The 17,439-nt window shown below is 30.6% G+C and overlaps 2 protein-coding genes and 1 long non-coding RNA gene across 4 annotated transcripts; 2 read left to right on the top strand and 1 right to left on the bottom strand.

Moving 5' to 3' along the window:
• Positions 1–6,089: 6,089 nt before the first annotated feature.
• Dronc (Death regulator Nedd2-like caspase) lies at positions 6,090–13,195 on the top strand. Its single transcript, XM_088197944.1, has 6 exons — positions 6,090–6,299; positions 9,966–10,164; positions 11,016–11,314; positions 11,376–11,605; positions 11,678–11,826; positions 12,875–13,195. The coding sequence occupies exons 1-6, from the start codon at positions 6,156–6,158 to the stop codon at positions 13,099–13,101; spliced, it is 1,248 nt and encodes a 415-aa protein (XP_088054070.1). The 5' UTR covers positions 6,090–6,155; the 3' UTR covers positions 13,102–13,195.
• A 614-nt stretch (positions 13,196–13,809) lies between these two features.
• On the bottom strand, positions 13,810–15,114 carry LOC148229836 (U11/U12 small nuclear ribonucleoprotein 48 kDa protein-like). 2 transcript variants are annotated; one of them, XM_088197978.1, is made up of 5 exons: positions 14,867–15,114; positions 14,637–14,802; positions 14,351–14,567; positions 14,121–14,280; positions 13,810–14,055 (listed from the first exon to the last, which is right to left on the bottom strand). In XM_088197978.1, the coding sequence occupies exons 1-5, from the start codon at positions 14,993–14,995 to the stop codon at positions 13,888–13,890; spliced, it is 840 nt and encodes a 279-aa protein (XP_088054104.1). In that variant the 5' UTR covers positions 14,996–15,114; the 3' UTR covers positions 13,810–13,887. The 2 variants fall into 2 exon arrangements, with proteins under 2 accessions (XP_088054104.1, XP_088054105.1); XM_088197979.1 differs by having other exon boundaries at positions 14,637–14,791; positions 14,867–15,016.
• A 452-nt stretch (positions 15,115–15,566) lies between these two features.
• Positions 15,567–16,309, top strand: LOC148229835 (uncharacterized). The gene is made up of 2 exons (XR_015811413.1): positions 15,567–15,676; positions 15,751–16,309. It is a non-coding gene; the product is annotated as an uncharacterized LOC148229835 (long non-coding RNA).
• The last annotated feature ends 1,130 nt before the right edge of the window (positions 16,310–17,439 follow it).

Below are 17,439 nucleotides of genomic sequence, written 5' to 3'. Positions count from 1 at the left end.
AAATGTGCTGTAATAATGACCAATTATAGGCGAGCTATAGGCTAGATTATAATTACCTTTGCTATTTTGAATTAGTTAATCATTATAATTTAAATTTAATTACCTGTATCAGATAAATTTGTAAGAAATAATATTAAAACAAAAAATCCACAATAAGTTTCTTTCCACAAAAATGTGATACACGTGTATTGTATATAAAACTACAAGCTGATTTTTTTTAGCATGTATATGTTATTAATAGATTAAGTTTTTGATAATTTTATATTCAAATTGTGCATTTTTTTAATAGTGATTTATAATAACGAAAATTCTACATTTTTCCAACATTCTAAAGCCCAAATTATATACTCAAAGAGCATTTTGTCAAAGCAAGAATTTTATATAAAAATATTAAAAACTCAATCTACTTAACGAAATATATATGTGTTAGAATTCAATGCGTTTTTTATATAAAGAAAGTTGATAATAACAGGTTGTGAATCTTAATGACTCAATTCTTTTACATTGATAATATGTTTGTATGTTTTGTTTTCATTCAAGGATAAATATTATTTTATAAAATAAGTATGTTTGAAGACCACTGCTTTAGAATAATTGGTTTTGCTCAATTATTTTATATGTTCAATTCTTGTGAGCAATTTTTTGTTAATCAATATGATCTCTGCATTTTTAAGTTTTTTTGGCTTATAACCTGCTTGTTAAAATAGTAAGACAACTATAGAAACTTGGATAGGTTAGGAGTGCTTCTTAAAAAATATTTAAGTAATATTTTACCTGATTAATGAGATTTAATAACAGTTTGAAGATTTAAGTTGACGTACACATTTTTATAGGCACACTGTGCCTCTTAGAAATGCAAATAACTTCTGTGCAATATTATATTCAATATTATTAATTATATATATTACAATATCTAGTGTGTTAGTGTTAAGCTTGTATTATATATATATATATATATATATTTAAACAATTTAAAAAACAGAGCTGATAAGATTTAACTATAAATAACGCGCATTATATATTAAACATTTTTTCAATGGGAAGCTATGTATTTTCGTGGACTATCTAAACTTAAGACATCAAACAGTGTATTAGCAATTTGATACTTTGCGCTTTCTATGCTAAATCAATCTAGTCTTTGTTTACCAAATCGGTTCTGCTATTGTATTTAGTGATGAAAAGTTACTTTTTTTATTCTATGGGACCATGCAATAAAAATAGCTTCTATTTGAACGTTCTGACTTTTTTTATTTTTGATATATCTAAATAAATGTTCTTAATAGTAAGATTCGGAAGCAAATTACGCAATGTGCAGCTAAATAATTGTGTAAAGTTCATTAAAGTTAATGTTATTGATACTATAAATATTCGATAAGAATAATGAAAATAAAAAGGTATGTGATTTGTTATTTATGTTTTATTTTAATTTTTGTTGGGCTTAATGGTTTCTATGTTATTTTTATTATGTTAATAATTGGCTTCTGCTTTATAGTTATTATGAAACATTTATTTGATTACAGAGCCATAAAATTGTATGTATTATTTTTCTAAAAGCTATTGTACCCAAACCACACATTTTTGTTTATATAAATACAATCATTGACTGATCTAATAATGATAAAAATAAGGTATATATTTATGTATAAAATTGCACTTAATCTAATAATGTATGTTAATGGCTGTGGTATTTTTGTTGATGTTATAATTGCTAAAACTGTTTTATTATTATTTATTTTGCAGCATTCTATATATCATTTTTCGATTGCTTAACCTAGTAAAAATATTACAAAAATATATTATTTTTATTTACGATCCGAATCATTTTGCAAATTATTATTAGTCTTTGCTAAATCATTTATAAAGTACTTGTACCTGAAATCAATCGTTTGATGTATATATTGTTTTTTTTAATAATGTCAATGATTAAACTAATTAAAACATTTTTTAAATGTTTAAATAAAGCAATAACTTAATTAAAAGTAAATTTTAGTAAAATGTTGTAATGGTTATGCAGTGCTTTCTTGTCATGCAAATAAATGTTTTCGTTTTATACTTTTTGCTACAGATTAATAAAAATATTCATTATTATATTATAATATTAGTAATTATTAATGTTTATAACATTATCATAACCCCTTTCAATTATAGAATGTGAAACATTTTTCATATTGAAAACATATAAAGTGTACTCACACTCTGCTCTCGCTCCATAGTGCCGTCAACGATCTTATCTGATCCAATTCAATGAGATTCTTAAAAATAAATGACTGGATTTTGTATGCTGATACCGAAAAAGCAGTTAACATTAATAATAAAATAAAAGGCAATTTCAGCAACTACTTGTTCCATTTAGTCGAAATAACAATGTTATTTAATCATTTATATGTGCCGCTTGTTATGTCTAAGTATTTTAAGTTATTTTTACAGATTTATTTTGGATGACTTGTTTTTTATAAAAGTTAGTGCTTACTGAATATCAGTCGAAGGGCCACAATGTCATCAAAACTTTTAGAACAAAGCTCTGAAATGTGTTTATTAAATTTAAATACCAAGTCTATTTAAATACCAAGTTACTTAATGCTCGATTTGTATGCAATACTGCTACCCTATTTACTTTGAAGATGCTTAGTAGAGTTCAGCGTGATTTAGAAAATGAAATTTTGATGGTAAAAATGTATTCCGCTTCTGATGACCAACAACAACGTTAGTCGAAAAATATTACGATCAAAAGCTGAGTGAAAAATTACAACCATCGCAAATGCTAGATGGCTCCCAAATAAGGTAATATTGTGGAATTGAAAGAGTATACTAAAAACTGCGCACAATTGACTATACTTATAGAAGTTATTCAGATTGGGAAAATAGAAAGATCATTATGTTTCACTATAATATTGCAAGATGTTTATATGAAGACTTGACAAAAAATGATTGGTGGCATATTAGATGATTGTGCCATTACTGCACCTTCAGAACTCTCTTAATGGTGAAAAATTACCAAATTTGAATTCCTGCCAAAGCCAGTCAGATGAGTTTTACACTTATCCTAGGAATTCTTCATTAGAAAAAAGAATAATATTGATAATCAATCATAATGGCACATGCATAATTGAAGAAACGAATAACTAATTTTATAAATAAATGATTCGGGATCACCCACAATCATCGCATTGTAATTACCTTGTACAAATTACTTTATATATAAAACTAATTTATTGTTGTTTCTTCTGCTTTTTCAAAAATAATTGTAGGCACAAATACTGAAAAAATAGTTTAAATTTTAACCCATTACATGCCATGATTCCCATTTAGGGTATCCAACTTTAATTGCTCTGTGGTTGATGGTATTTGCTGAAATACAGGTACCCCGCCTGGATACAATAAGAAACCTATTATATTTCCAATCCATTTTCTATGGATTTCGCAAAAGCAAGATTGTCTTGCAGAAAAACACGTGCAGTTTTTTGTGCGTACATAAACAATGACATAAAGGTATAGCATGGTCTCGTTCTACGCTAGATTAAAAATATTTCGATCTCTCGACAGTGAAATACACACAGGCCCGATCGCTGAGATATTTTCCCCTCCGCTCACTCACATGCTAAGCGACAAGAGTGAGTGAAAAATAAGTGTGTACAATTGCACTCAGTCTCGTCACTTAACCTTCATCCGTCCCTCAAATCGACTGTACACTAAAGTCCCTCGGGTCTTTTTCGACCCAGGTAGAAATTTTTGACTTAAAAGAAACAAAATGCAAATTAATTAAATTAATTTTATTAGTAACGGTAATATTGACTGTTTACGAATAATAAAGAGCGATTTATGGGTTAATTATTTGTTTATTACATTTATTACATACATTATAGGAAAGTGCCTTACAAATAAATCTTTTACAATATTTACATTCTAATGCATGTTTATTGTCCGATTTTGGGCAAATGTGACATCTACCTTTTTTTTGAACACGTATCCTTGCTGTTGGTACTTCTAAAGGAGATGTAGTTGTGCATTTTTGTTCTAATATAAATTGTTGTCTTTTATCAATAATTTGCCCACGGTTTCAATGAAAATTCTCCTTTGATAATTTTTTTTTATATTCCAATCTGGATAAACTCATGTAAATATAATAAATGAATTTGATATAGATATATCTAATATATTGGCAAAAAAAGTAATTGGTCGTCTATTTGTTTTTCTTCGAGTACTGTAATTGGCTATTTTTGCCTAAGGTATCAACTCCTCCTTTCGTTGCATTATAATCTAATATAATGTTTGGTTTATTTTCAGAACCACCTGACAATTCCTTCCTTATGTGAAGAGTGCTCTGAAGAACAACACATTTCTTTTTTTTAGGAATGTATGACACTAAAGATGTATTCTTTGTAAATGCAAATTTTGAAGTAAAAATTGCTTTGCCTTTTACTTCGAGCAATACGGGTGGAATTGACGTTTTATTTTTTTGAATAGTGCCAATCATAGTATTTTTTTTTATAAGTAACATTTGACCTTGTTCATAAGAAGTGAAAAAGTTGTCAACTGTTACATTTCTCCCATCAAGTTGTTGACACAAATCTAAAACCGCTCGCCTTCCTTGATTCCTTTCAGGTGCTTCACCAGCTACTTTTCCAGTGTATATATCTATATTCCAAACATAACTATTTTTGCTAGCACCCAAAATGTAATCCCATATTTAGCCGGCTTTTTTGGCATGTATTGTCGAAACGGAATTGTATGAAATCAATTGCTCATCGATTATTACATTTTCGCCCAGATTATAAAGGTATGGTAGTATTTCAACCCATTTATTCTAAAGTTCTCGAATTGGGGCTAATTTGTCAGTATTTCTTCTAGCAGCTCGTGTACTACGATCATCAAATCGAATGACTCGATATAATTTTGAATCGTTTTAGTGACATAGTAGCCCTGAATATATGTCGACCCTTTGTTTCGTGCCATAAATTTTCCAAATCCTCATTATTCAATTTATATATACCAGCTAACAACAAAAGTCCAATATATGCATCCAATTTGACAATATCAATATTTTGCAATCCTCTTTATACACGATTTCCTTCCAAAATGGTATTTTGAATAATAATAGTTTTTATAGAATTTGTAAACAATAATTGAAATGCAGAGTTCTGTTGATATGCGAGAAACAGCATACCTTGTGATTCCAGGGGTAGTTCTAATCATGTTTGATGATGATTGACGGCTATGTTGAAGGCTTTGATCGCCATTTAATACCTTTTTCTTTAGAAAGATATGATGTAGATCCAGGAGGTACATCATCTATGTCACTATCAGAAGTTTCAGTCAATTCTTCAATATGATCTGACGTCTCTGAGCAGGTATCATTTCCCGATGAAAATTCAAGTAAATTATCTTCTATTATAATCACTTCAAAAGAGTATTTCTTAGAAGGTGATAAACAATAAACATCTGTTTGCGCCGGGAATTCCAATAATTTGACCTAAAATAGACTTGGGTCATTTTCGACCCGAGGGACTTGAGTGTTACTTTTTTTACAAGAGATAATCCAGGTAACATATTTATTTTTTCTTTTCAAAAATTAGTTTATTATCTCAACAAAATCAAAGTCACCAAATTACAGATATGTAGTATTAATATTTTAAGATATATTTGCAAAACAAAATCGCTTCGGGTCGAAAAAGACCCGAGGGACGGATGAAGGTTAACATGCCAGCGAGCGAAAGGGAAAACTTGGCCTGTATGTATAAAGTATTTCTTAAGAATATTACCATGCGTATTCCGTATATACAAGTGTGTAGGTATAGATACGGGTTTAGGCAACGATGGGCTGATTTTAATAAGCTAAGAATGGCCAAACCAATACTATAAAAAAATAATATAAATTAAAACTGATTTTTTTGTGTGGCTAATATTAAATGTAAACATTACTAGCAACGTTAAATATTTTTGGGTCACATACATCTTAAAATCTCACTGAACACGGCTCCCGTGTTGACCGCGCAGCGACAATGTTTGTGTGTAGATTTTTAGATTTATAGATTGGTTTTCGTTCAGCGATATTTTTTATTTGGCCATAGCAGTAACGTATGCTCACTTCATTGTTGTTCGAATTTAGAGCACTGGCAACACTGTCTGTCATTACTCATAGTTGTGTAGATCCAATCATGGATCAGCAGCATAGAGAATTGCTGAGGAAGCACCAGCCTACTCTAGTAGCCAACACGGGTAAAGAAGATCTGGACCTACTCCTGGAGAAACTTACGACTGAACATGGAATATTTCAACAGTCGATGACCGAACGCTATCAGGTATTTTTTTCTTTGATGAGTAATCGACCACCGAAGATCGGTTTTTCCCTAGACAGTGTTATTTTTTTATATAAACACAAAATTTATGATGAATTATCATTTTTAGTGTGATTGAATTGATTAAAAATAAATAAAAAGTATGATGAAATATATAGTTGGTTAAAATTTTTGCGATTTAAACTAGTTTTTCTAATAAACACTTTAAAATATGTTTTTATTTACATCTTTATCTGGATAATGATGTAAGTGTAAATAAAAAATATAAATTTTGTACATAATTTACAGAACTTTATTCCGTCTGGTGTTTCACTACTTACTTGTAGGCGTTGATTATGTTTACCCTATTGTAACATAAATATTTCCTCCCCTTAGTTTTCAATTTAAAAGTTTATCAGTTGCCCCGATTCATATTTTCTTTGCATAAGAGCATTTTCTTGTTCTATTAGACTTATTATTCTATCAACTTGTTGTTTTGTGCGGTTTTTGTTTATGCTTCATTTGTTTTTCTCTTTGTATATCTTACTTTTTAGTCTGAGACGTAGATAGTGGGGGCGCCAAAATGGGGTGTGAAAATCTTGAGGTCTTATTTAAATTTAATTAGCATATAAAATAAGTTTTCATTTTTGTATATTAGACATGAGATAAAATATTTAACGAATGTAAATTAATAGCAGTAAGGAAGAAACAAAGAAATAACGAAAAATCAGCAACAGCACCAACTGAATTATATAAATTTAATATTTTTATAGATTGTATTACTGGTAATTTGACAACTGGATTTAATGCACCAAAATAAATAAATAATACATTCAGTTTCGATAATTGCTTATTGCGCTCTTCTATTGGTCAAAATTTGGCTTAGATGTGCTTTATTCGATTCTCACTAGTAATATTCTGGCTCTGAAGTTAACCTAGCCAGGACCAAGCGGGGTACTCGAAGTCCCCTAAGTCGCTATTTTTAGCTGTAACTTTTTAATTACTAATGTTAATAAGTTCATATTATATGTATTCCTGTATTAAATCATTACACATATGTTCTGATAATTTTTAGTAGATTTCATACATAAATAAGGATTAAAAACAAACATTTGTGATGAAATACATTGTTTTGATATTTTTGCGTGCATTCGTAACATAACAAGAAGAGCAGTTGGGATAACATATTTTGTTTCGCTCACACTTACGGTTATAAATGCATAAAATGTGTATTTCATCCATTAGGTGCGAGCGAGATATACATATATCGCTCTGGAATGCGCACGATTTCCGGTGTCGCACGAAGAAACGGATGACGAAACTGCGCTTCTCAATTCGCGTGGTATTTAGTTGACGGCAAATTTACTTTTTTCATCGTGTTTTTGTGATTTCATCGTTTTATATATTAGTGTTATAATTATTAATGAAATTTACATAATTACATAATATTTAGGTATGTAAGAAGTTTTATTGTCATCATTATTTTTATTACATAGTGTTTTTTTAGTGTAACATGTAAAAACAATAATAATAATAATGAATCAAAGGCAATATAAAAATTTAAATTAAACATTTCCGATTAAATCTATTGTTTTGGTCTTTTTGCGTGCATTCATAACATAACAGAAAAAGCAGTTGGGATAAAATATTTTTGTTTCGCCCACACTTTCGGTTATAAATGCATAAAATGTGTATTTCATCTATTGCTCTGGAATGTTTATGATTTCCGGTGTCGCCAAGGACCTAACGGATCTCTTGCAATTTTTGAGACAGTGTTTATTCAATACGCGCGGTGTTTATGTTATATACTCTGATTTTGAATCTATGAATTCCTATAATTATATAATTCAATAAGATTGCGACACAATTTCAACGATGCAACGTAATTAGTTCATCGACCTAAAATCGTGATATACGAACGTTTGTTTATGTTAAAGCAATTAGAGCAAACAAGGGGTCTATTCGGTATCATTCGTTTGAACGAAACCATAAATCGATGGGACACTTGAAACTGGAAACAGTACTACACTTGTTCTCTTTGTCACAAAGAGATGATGCGTCACATGTAGTCAGAGGGTCGATCGAAGGGACAAATCGATGGTGTACATGTTACCTTATGGAATGTGTCATAAGGAAATGCGTCACGTGTGCAATGTATATAAATATGGGAATCAAATAAAGAGAAGACACTTGATATTGATCTCGGAGAGAGAGAATATTGATGTTAATATGTAAAGCCCTGCACATAAATTTATAAATGAAAAAATAAATATGTAGTAAGTAAATATATTATTTTTAATACAATAGTTTGAGAAACAGTAGCACTTGTCGCAACATCGGGTAGTAGTGGGGATAGCGGACACTGTTCTGCCCGCCCACAGTGATGAAAATGACATGCTTCGATGATGACGCTTCTTAGTGTAATTTTATTTTACGTAAAAAAACGATAAAATGTTATAAAATATAATAATTCCATGATATTAATATATGTAATGATTGTTCAAATGCATATACTTGATTTTATGCTATTATTTCTTGTCGAAAAGGTCTAAAAATTAGTATGAAGATCGAGGGTCTTTCCGTACCCACGTTGGGAGCGTACGTTTTTTTCGTACACTCGGTCCGGTAAAGGTTAAGAGCGCATGTAACGCATGCCCTTATCTCTCACTTAAGGCTCGGCCACACAGAAAGCGGTCTGTCGCGGCAATCTGCGATATGGGGACGTCACATAGGACGCGATACCTTGTGTGAGCACTTCAGTCCCACAGAATTAGTAGTGCATTTTCAAAATAGTTTGTGTTTCATATTGCTATTGAGTATGAGCTCAGATGAAGAACAACTCCTTCTGCTGTTAGCTTTGCAATACAGAAAGAATAAAAGACGATGTTGGGTGCATGAAATCAATAAAAAAAGAAAACAATTGGGTGAATACCACCGATTATGTATCAAACTGGAATCACATGAAGATAGATTTTTTAAGTTTATTCATATGAATAATTCAGTTTCGTCGCTCATTTTTAGGCAGTCACTAGAAAAGTCTGTAATTTTGTACTACCAAATCGCTTGTCGCCGCAACAAGAGTGTGGCAGTGTTCTGTCTGACAGAGCTGATGCAACATCTCATCATTCAACCAGACCGTCAGATATCGTTTTCTGTGTGGTCGTCACTTAATACGCAAGCGAGTGAAAGGGAAAGTATCTCTGCTAGCTACGCCTCTGTCACCATTTACTTGTTCATTGTTGTTTATGGCTAATTGCATTTCACCCTAAAAATATTTGGAGATATGGCTGATTCCTTCTTCACGATTTTAATCATAATATCAATGCTGCTATGTAAATAGCTTTACTGCAGAAAGGACAGTTGTGAAATATTGTATACTCAATCTCTAACAGACACATAGACACAGTATGTGACATCTCTAATACATAAACATAAAATAACAATAATACCTAAAGCACGTCGACAAAGGCATAATCGACAGTAGCCACACAAGCTATAAATCCCTTTATACCTTAAAACTGCTGTTATTTCGCTCATGGAATCCCATAGCCATTAATGTATAATATAATATAATTATTTAATATTTATTTTTTTGAGCAGGTTGCATTGGCGTAATGCTGTTATGCCCTGCACGTGTATTTAAATAAATAAATAAATATTTTATATAAATTACATGTGTTCATTTTTCAGGGATCATCAAATGCAGATTTACAAGATCGAGTGCGGCGATTCTACAAAGAAATACAGACTCGGGGACCCGAAGCTTTCGAAAAACTTGTTGATTCGCTCATATCCATCGGAAAATGGGATCTCGTTCGTATGCTATCCCCTGGGGATCCCTTAAACTATACGCAACCAACAGAGTTCATCAGCTTAAGACAACATTCTGGTAAATTAATGTGTATTGTTTTAATCACTGTCTCTTATAAAAATGGTTTTTCACCTTAAGCAAAAAATTATAATGAAAATATCTCCCTCCGTTAAATGATTTTTTTGTCTTTCAATGTTGGGATGGCTTACAAATCAACACAATCAATGAGAAATTATTTGATTAGCTGCTTTATTTACTTTCCGACAATAAAGGCACTTTTTTAAATATTTTGAAAGCTATGGAAATGGTAACTCTTTTTTTATGATTATCCTTTGGTGGAATCCTTTACTAAAATTTATAATGAATGAAATATAAATAGAAAGCTAGAAAACATTACTTATTTTATTGATTTTCATCATAAAATGGTAACTATTTAAAATCTATTAACCCTTTCACTGCGGCGGATATATTTGCGCGCCATTTTTAAAAAATATTATTTTTCAATATTATTAGGCTCAAAGGTACTGACGATTTTCTTGATGACTTCTATAGAAGCCATCCACAGTGAAAGGGTTAACAAAACTAGTTTACAGCGATTTTGACCCATGACATTTGACAGTTATATTTTGTGTAAAATCGCACGCTGAATTCGAAAATAAAGTCTAAAATTAAGACTAATGGGTCAGAAAAGACTTGAAATCTGTAAACTAGTGTAATTTTTATAAAACTATTTAAAAAATAAACTAGAATATAGTTTTCACACAGAAATTGACCTGATATTACACATAATGTATAATGTCGATTTTTTAAATATCTGTAAAGCAAGTTCTTGTAGCAAAAATTGTAAATATTAATTTATCCCTAATATGTACATAACATTTCCCGTCAGTTCTTAATGGCAAATTTCACAAACAATATTTTTGTTTCAGAGGCCAGACAAAGACTAGAAGTTGTAGTCGAGCAACCTAAACTGAACGAAAAACTCGACACATTAAATATTAACGTTAACAAATCGACAAAATTCAATGTAAGTCATCACGGAGCGATACCTTGCTACAGCATGAAATCTAAAAATAGAGGCATATGTTTGATGATCAACATGATCGATTTCGATAATAACTTAGAGCCACAGAGAAAAGGCGCCGAGAAAGACGAAGAGAATTTAGAGACTCTCTTTAAACAGATCGGTTTCCACGAATTCATCAAGCATAGGAATCTTAAAAAAAAGGTAACTAAGAGTCATATAACAGGATGTGAACTTGAAAATTTATTCATTTTTTTTTGCATAGGAATTAGAAAGTGTGTTGACTGACTTCTCTAAAGATCCCAAGTTGAAGCAAACCGACTGCGTGTTTATCATTGTGGCTAGCCACGGTTACATGATGTCGTCGAGCGAAACGTCGGTAAGATGCAGCGATATTCTTACAGTCAGCAATAAACAAATAGTGGATTATTTTAATAGTGAAAACTGTCCCAATCTCCACAACGTACCGAAAGTGTTCATCTTTCAACTTTGTCGGTGGGTCTTGGTATTTTTTAATACTGTGATTTTTCCTCCTAGTCTATTTGTAACTTTGATTAAATTTTTCAGTGGCGATAAATCTGATTTTGGACATGTATACGGCGAGAGTATAGCACCAATAGGAGTCTTATCTTCACGCACACAAACCGACGGCAGATGCAGTAATGTAATAATGACTCATTACTCCGACATGTTGATTGTTCATTCCACAGTACCTGGTAATTATTAATATGATTGCATGTTAATTAATATTATAAATAGTTTTATCTTTATTTTTACACATTGAAACTTTTTTTAATAATCATAAATTTTTTTATTAATCAACATTTTAAAGTCAAAATTAAAATGCAAGTTTTCAATGATTTGTATTTGCAATGGTAAAATCAATAATCGTCAAACTGTGGATAGTATACCAATTAAATTAAAATAAATTTATGTTTAAAATAAGGTAAACTCTTCAGAAGAACTTTAATATATGTTAGGGATTAATGAATATATTTAGGAAGACTGACTGGTGATGGATGTAAGTAATAAAAAAGAGGCTTGAAATGTGTTTTATTACTTAAGAGACAGGAGATGGAGAGGATGATATAGATTTTTTGAACTATTGTAGCTAATATGATATTAATGATATCTTTAGCTAAAGTGCTAAATAAATACATGGTTTAATATGGTTTTTTGTATGAAGTTGACACTTAATCGACGGGTTGTTTTCCCGGCCTACTGTATAACACTGGACAGTTTTGCGAGAATTTCGGTCAATACAAAAGTTGAAAAAATGATAATTATATGATAAAATATTTGTGTATACAAAAAACACTTCATCATGTTTTTTTTATATATAATACAAACATTAAATCCGTAGATGGTAGCACAATAAGCTTTAGTTTTTGCAGATAGATGGTACAGAACCCGTCAAGCATCAGTGGTCAAAAAGAGTAGATTCTACCTGTTCTGTTGATTACCATCAGCGAACATGGCGGGTAGGTACTACCTGACCCGTCGGTTAAGTGCTAATAATGTAATATACAAAGACCTGATGGCAAGAACATGTTTGACATAAACTTGATAATTTTGTGATATATTTGTGTTCATTTTAAAGCACAAAATTTCGTAAAATGTTAGTTAACATTTTCTTGCTTTGGTGATAATTTATATTGAGTGTTGATTTGTAATGAAAGATAGGAATAATTGATAATTCGGCACTCAGAAAAAATAACTATAACTCATTGATATGCATAAACATTTAATCATTCATTGTCCTAGGTTTCCTGTCGCACCGTGACATTGTGATGGGCTGTTGGTATTTCATATCTTTATGCAAGGTCTTCATGGAACACTGTCATAATACTCATTTGGACGATCTGTTTAAGTTAGTCGATGTGGAGTTGAAGAAAATGGACTTGAAGTCATTCCAAACTTCTTCAATTGAAAATCGAGGTTTCAATAGATTTTGCTTTTTGAACCCAGGTCTATTCGAAGATACTAAATGATGTTAACAGCTAAGAAAAGGACCGCAATACATTGATGACGATTCTATTTATGTATTTTTTAAACAATTTTTGATCGATTAGATGTTCTCAAAAAGTGCCTTATATAATATAAATTATTATATTAACACTATACAGGCCGATGGCACAACATGTGTACCAAGTTTTCGCTAGCAGTTACTATCTGGTGACACAATTTTGTCAAGCGTTATAATATTAAGTTTATAGCACAACCCATTTATCATTTATTGTTTAATTACAATGCAGGGATCAACATTAACCTTTTTTTATTAATTCCTAAAACAAGTTGCGGTCTACTACTAAAGTTTAACCGTGTAACCATGCGGCCTGTGTAGTGTTAACGTAAAATATAGATTTAATAATCGAATTTAATACTGCCAAATATACATTTACTATGGTTTTTAAATACTTTTTAATTACTTGTGAGATTCTTAGCATTTATTAACGTACATATTATATATTTATTACTTTAATATTTCCGCAGAAAAAATGTGATCAGAAATAATAAAAAAATTTGATACTTTTTTATGACTATTCCGTGTATGTGTATGTCTCTATGACTAATTAGTAATTTTATTATATACATATATATTTAAGAAATTCTTGTCTCAAATTTTATATAAAATGTATTTTCAGAATTTTTTCTGAGATCTACGAGAACGTTTGGTGCTATTGATAATAAAAAAAATATTTTATGTATTATTTTGTAGCAAATATATATTTATATATTTTTGAAATCAGTCTATTTTTTACAAAATGGTTTTAATATCACCTTTTATAGCTTTTCGATTCTGATCTGTAATCGTAATCATTGGAACGATGACTCTTATGTTTCTTACTATTTCTATGATCGGTTTCTTCGTATTTTTTTCTTTTATGCAATTCACCTTGTTTTTCGTTCACTTTCAGCCTGACGTCGTCTTCGTGTGATGTCATCTGAATAACATAAAACACGTTAAAAATATTGTAATATATAATTTTAACTAAAAAAAAATATTTACTAAATTTCCTATAACGCTCTTCATGATTTCGGTATATGATTTTGACTTAGTAGATACTTTATATTTAGCTCTCCGTCTTTTCATATCTCGCAGCATTGCTAGCTCTTCCAAAGAAGATGTTCCCGAATGATGTTCTCTACCGCTTTCAGTATCATCGCTTCTATACATAAATAAAATCAAATAAATTAGCCACAAAATAATTATAAAACAATTAAATTTAAAATACTAACGTTAAATGTAATTTTTCTAATAGTTCATTATTAGTAGAAGTTTTTGATATGACAAAATCATACAGAGCTCTTCTTTCATCAGTTGTATATAAAGATACCAATTGATTATATGATAATGGCACTGGACGCTCATCTTTTAATTCTTTATCAATACCTCTAACAAAATCGCTCTGTTTTTCTGCAGCCTTGTTTAAAATAGTAGAAGATAAATCTTTATCTAAAATTAGATAAAATTCAAATAGTTTACACTGAAAATGAATATATTTGAAAAAAATATTATATATACCGATTATCACAGAAGTTTTCTGATCATTGTTCAAGCTTTCCGGTAATTGTTTGTCTTTACGGTTATATTTGAATTGTCTCATATTGCATATCTCTAAATGTTCGTTCATTTTCGAAGGACCAATTAAGTGGGAAGAGTCATTAGGACAACTGTACCTTAAATGAGACTAAATTAAATGTAATATGCGTATGATTTAATTCCATAATTGACGTTAAAATTCGGTCAAACACCTTATTTTTTATGTGTTCTATATTCCATCCTAATGATTGTAAAGATAAAATTACATCCTGTTCTTTTTCGTTGACAAATGTATTTATTTCGTCGAGAATTTTTAACCTTTCTTGATTCGATATGTTCATTGTTTATCGCGAGTAGACGTCAAATTGACTCGAAGCGAAGCAATGTTGCCAATGTAATAAAATATTATGTAAAAGAAACGTTATATGCGACCATGAACAATATTTAATATCCATGTATGGGAAAATAATTTATCGGTTACACTTGTGAACCTTTTCATGAGCATAACAATTTTAAAATACTGAGTAAATTATAAGTATTGTAACGCAAAGATTTGTATTTAGTAATTACTCTTATATATCATTATGATTTTTATAAATATTTTACCATTGTTTAATCTTCATTTTTAAACATAATTCAATTTAAAACTTTTCCAAGCCGTCTGTGCAGCCAGCTCTTCGAGCAGGCGTTTTATGTAATCTGCTATAAAATTATATTTATAACTGTATATTTTTCTCTTATGATTATATATACTTTCATAGTATAGTATTTGCGACTGATAAGTCTGGCACAATATAAAATCTTGTAATATATGTGAAAAAGTTTTAAATAAAATAATAATATTAATACAATAGTTAGTTAATTAATTATCTTTAAAAATGAAGATTAACTCAGTGCATAATAAAATATAAATAAAAACATGATAAATATATTCATGGCCGGTGTAAAATTGTGGTTCAAAAGCTGCGATCAATAGGCGACATCAGCGTCCTAAAATGGCGAGCGGTGAGAGTCGCGTTTGGGTGAATAATTGAAATTATGCGAAATAATTGCACTAAAAGTTGAATCTCTAATGGTGTTTTATATTTATTTACAGCCATTCAGGATCAAACGTTAGCTACGCTCAGATGCTTGCAGCCCGCTTTGGCTAAGCACAAATCCTGCCAAGAAAACTGGCGGACACAACGATTGAAAACATCCACATAAACATGGTGTGTCGCAGATGTAAGCGCGAGTGGCCTGAAATACATCTCCTACCCGAATTTGTACAGCTCTAACTCGGTTAGACGCTAGTGTGGAGTACGTAGCTGCAGATGTCAAAATGTGATAGATTACCAAATAAAATATGCTTACACAGCATACGGCAACTGTCAGCAGCGCTTGCGTTTAAGCAAATGTGTGACCATTTTTTGCCTGATTATACTTTGCCACGATGAAGAACGTGCTGAGAAAATGAAAACGAGTTAAAGAATATCATCAGTGCACGAGCCATTTCTGAATCAGCAAACAGAGGAGAATCCGGTAGCCAATGGACCTTTGCAGTGTCCCGAGACGGATATATCAGCGTGTTTGCATCATTCTACAATTATTATTTTATTTTTTCAGTTAATAAATTTAATATATATACATATATATGTATATTATATTTTTCTTTATTTTTTTTAAATTTATTAAATATGTTTAATCTACATGTAAATGTATATGTTAATTTCAGCTGCAGTAGTTATTTTGCAGACTTTTAAAAAATAATTAATTACGATTGTATTATTGATTATAAGGAGTAAACGTAAATGCTATTGACAGTTGTTGTGTCCTGTGTAAGCATATTTAATTAGATAATCTATCATATTTTGATATCAGCAGCTGCGTACTCGATACTAGCGTCTGATCGGTTTATAGATGTACGGATTCGAATAGGAGACGCATCTCAGGCGCCTCGCGCATACGTCCGCAACATACCATGTTTCTGTGGATAATTTCCATCAATTTGTCCGCCTAACTTCTTGACAAGAATGGCGATAAAACCAAGTGGGCTACAAGCACATGAGCGTAACTAACGTTTGGTCCAAAAAACCTTACTAGATATTTCATTTTTGATTTTGTTTTATAGTATTATTATTATTATTGTCCCAATTGGGCTATTCAATTTTCTGGTCATTTGCAGGCCTGTCGTAAAGATCTTATTTAAAAATCATTAATGCAGATATTAGTTGAAGTTTTGACCCCACACTCGATCTTTCTTAACCAATAGCAGGCAATCCTTATATATCTTCGCGGGTCAAACCTGACCGTCCAAGGGACGTAATCAGCTTCTAGAGACCTAAAGTGGGTCTTCTTATCTGTCTCAGCTAAATCTACTTATCGATGAGCCTTTATTCTAAGAGCGAATGAAACTGTCTCTTGTCGCAGCTAATAATACTCAACGATCTGAGGATGCACTGGTTTCACTTATTTATAACAAATTACTTAGTTAATTTTTAAGTTTTGTATTAGTCGAGTGTTATAAGCACGTAAATATGACATTTAATTTGGGATTACTTATTGTTTAACCATATTTTTAATATTCATACACGGTATTATCATGTATACAAGTAAATAGTATCATATAAAGTAACTGATTTTCACATAAAAAAATGTTTTAATGTTAATTTATTTTTTAATTTTCTTTTAATATTTCAATTATATCCTTATATATTGGGTTAATGCAAAAGTTTTGACGTTTTTGTATGATCCTAGCAGAAAAAAATGTTTTCTCGGAACTGATGATAACATCTGTTTTTAAATT

Source organism: Plectrocnemia conspersa, unplaced genomic scaffold (assembly GCF_051122295.1).
Source record: "Plectrocnemia conspersa isolate PC_06_02 unplaced genomic scaffold, ASM5112229v1 ptg000011l, whole genome shotgun sequence".
NCBI lineage: Eukaryota > Metazoa > Arthropoda > Insecta > Trichoptera > Polycentropodidae > Plectrocnemia > Plectrocnemia conspersa.
This window is presented reverse-complemented; position numbering and strand designations above follow the sequence as displayed.

Coding starts and splice junctions, on each gene's coding strand:
- Dronc (XM_088197944.1), top strand. CDS start 6,156: ATGGATCAGCAGCATAGAGAATTGCTGAGGAAGCACCAGCCTACTCTA. Junction 10,165..11,015: donor CAGCTTAAGACAACATTCTG/GTAAATTAATGT, acceptor TTTTTGTTTCAG/AGGCCAGACAAAGACTAGAA. Junction 11,606..11,677: donor TTCATCTTTCAACTTTGTCG/GTGGGTCTTGGT, acceptor TAAATTTTTCAG/TGGCGATAAATCTGATTTTG.
- LOC148229836 (XM_088197978.1), bottom strand. CDS start 14,995: ATGAACATATCGAATCAAGAAAGGTTAAAAATTCTCGACGAAATAAAT. Junction 14,803..14,866: donor TAGAACACATAAAAAATAAG/GTGTTTGACCGA, acceptor CATTTAATTTAG/TCTCATTTAAGGTACAGTTG. Junction 14,056..14,120: donor AGAGCGTTATAGGAAATTTA/GTAAATATTTTT, acceptor TATGTTATTCAG/ATGACATCACACGAAGACGA.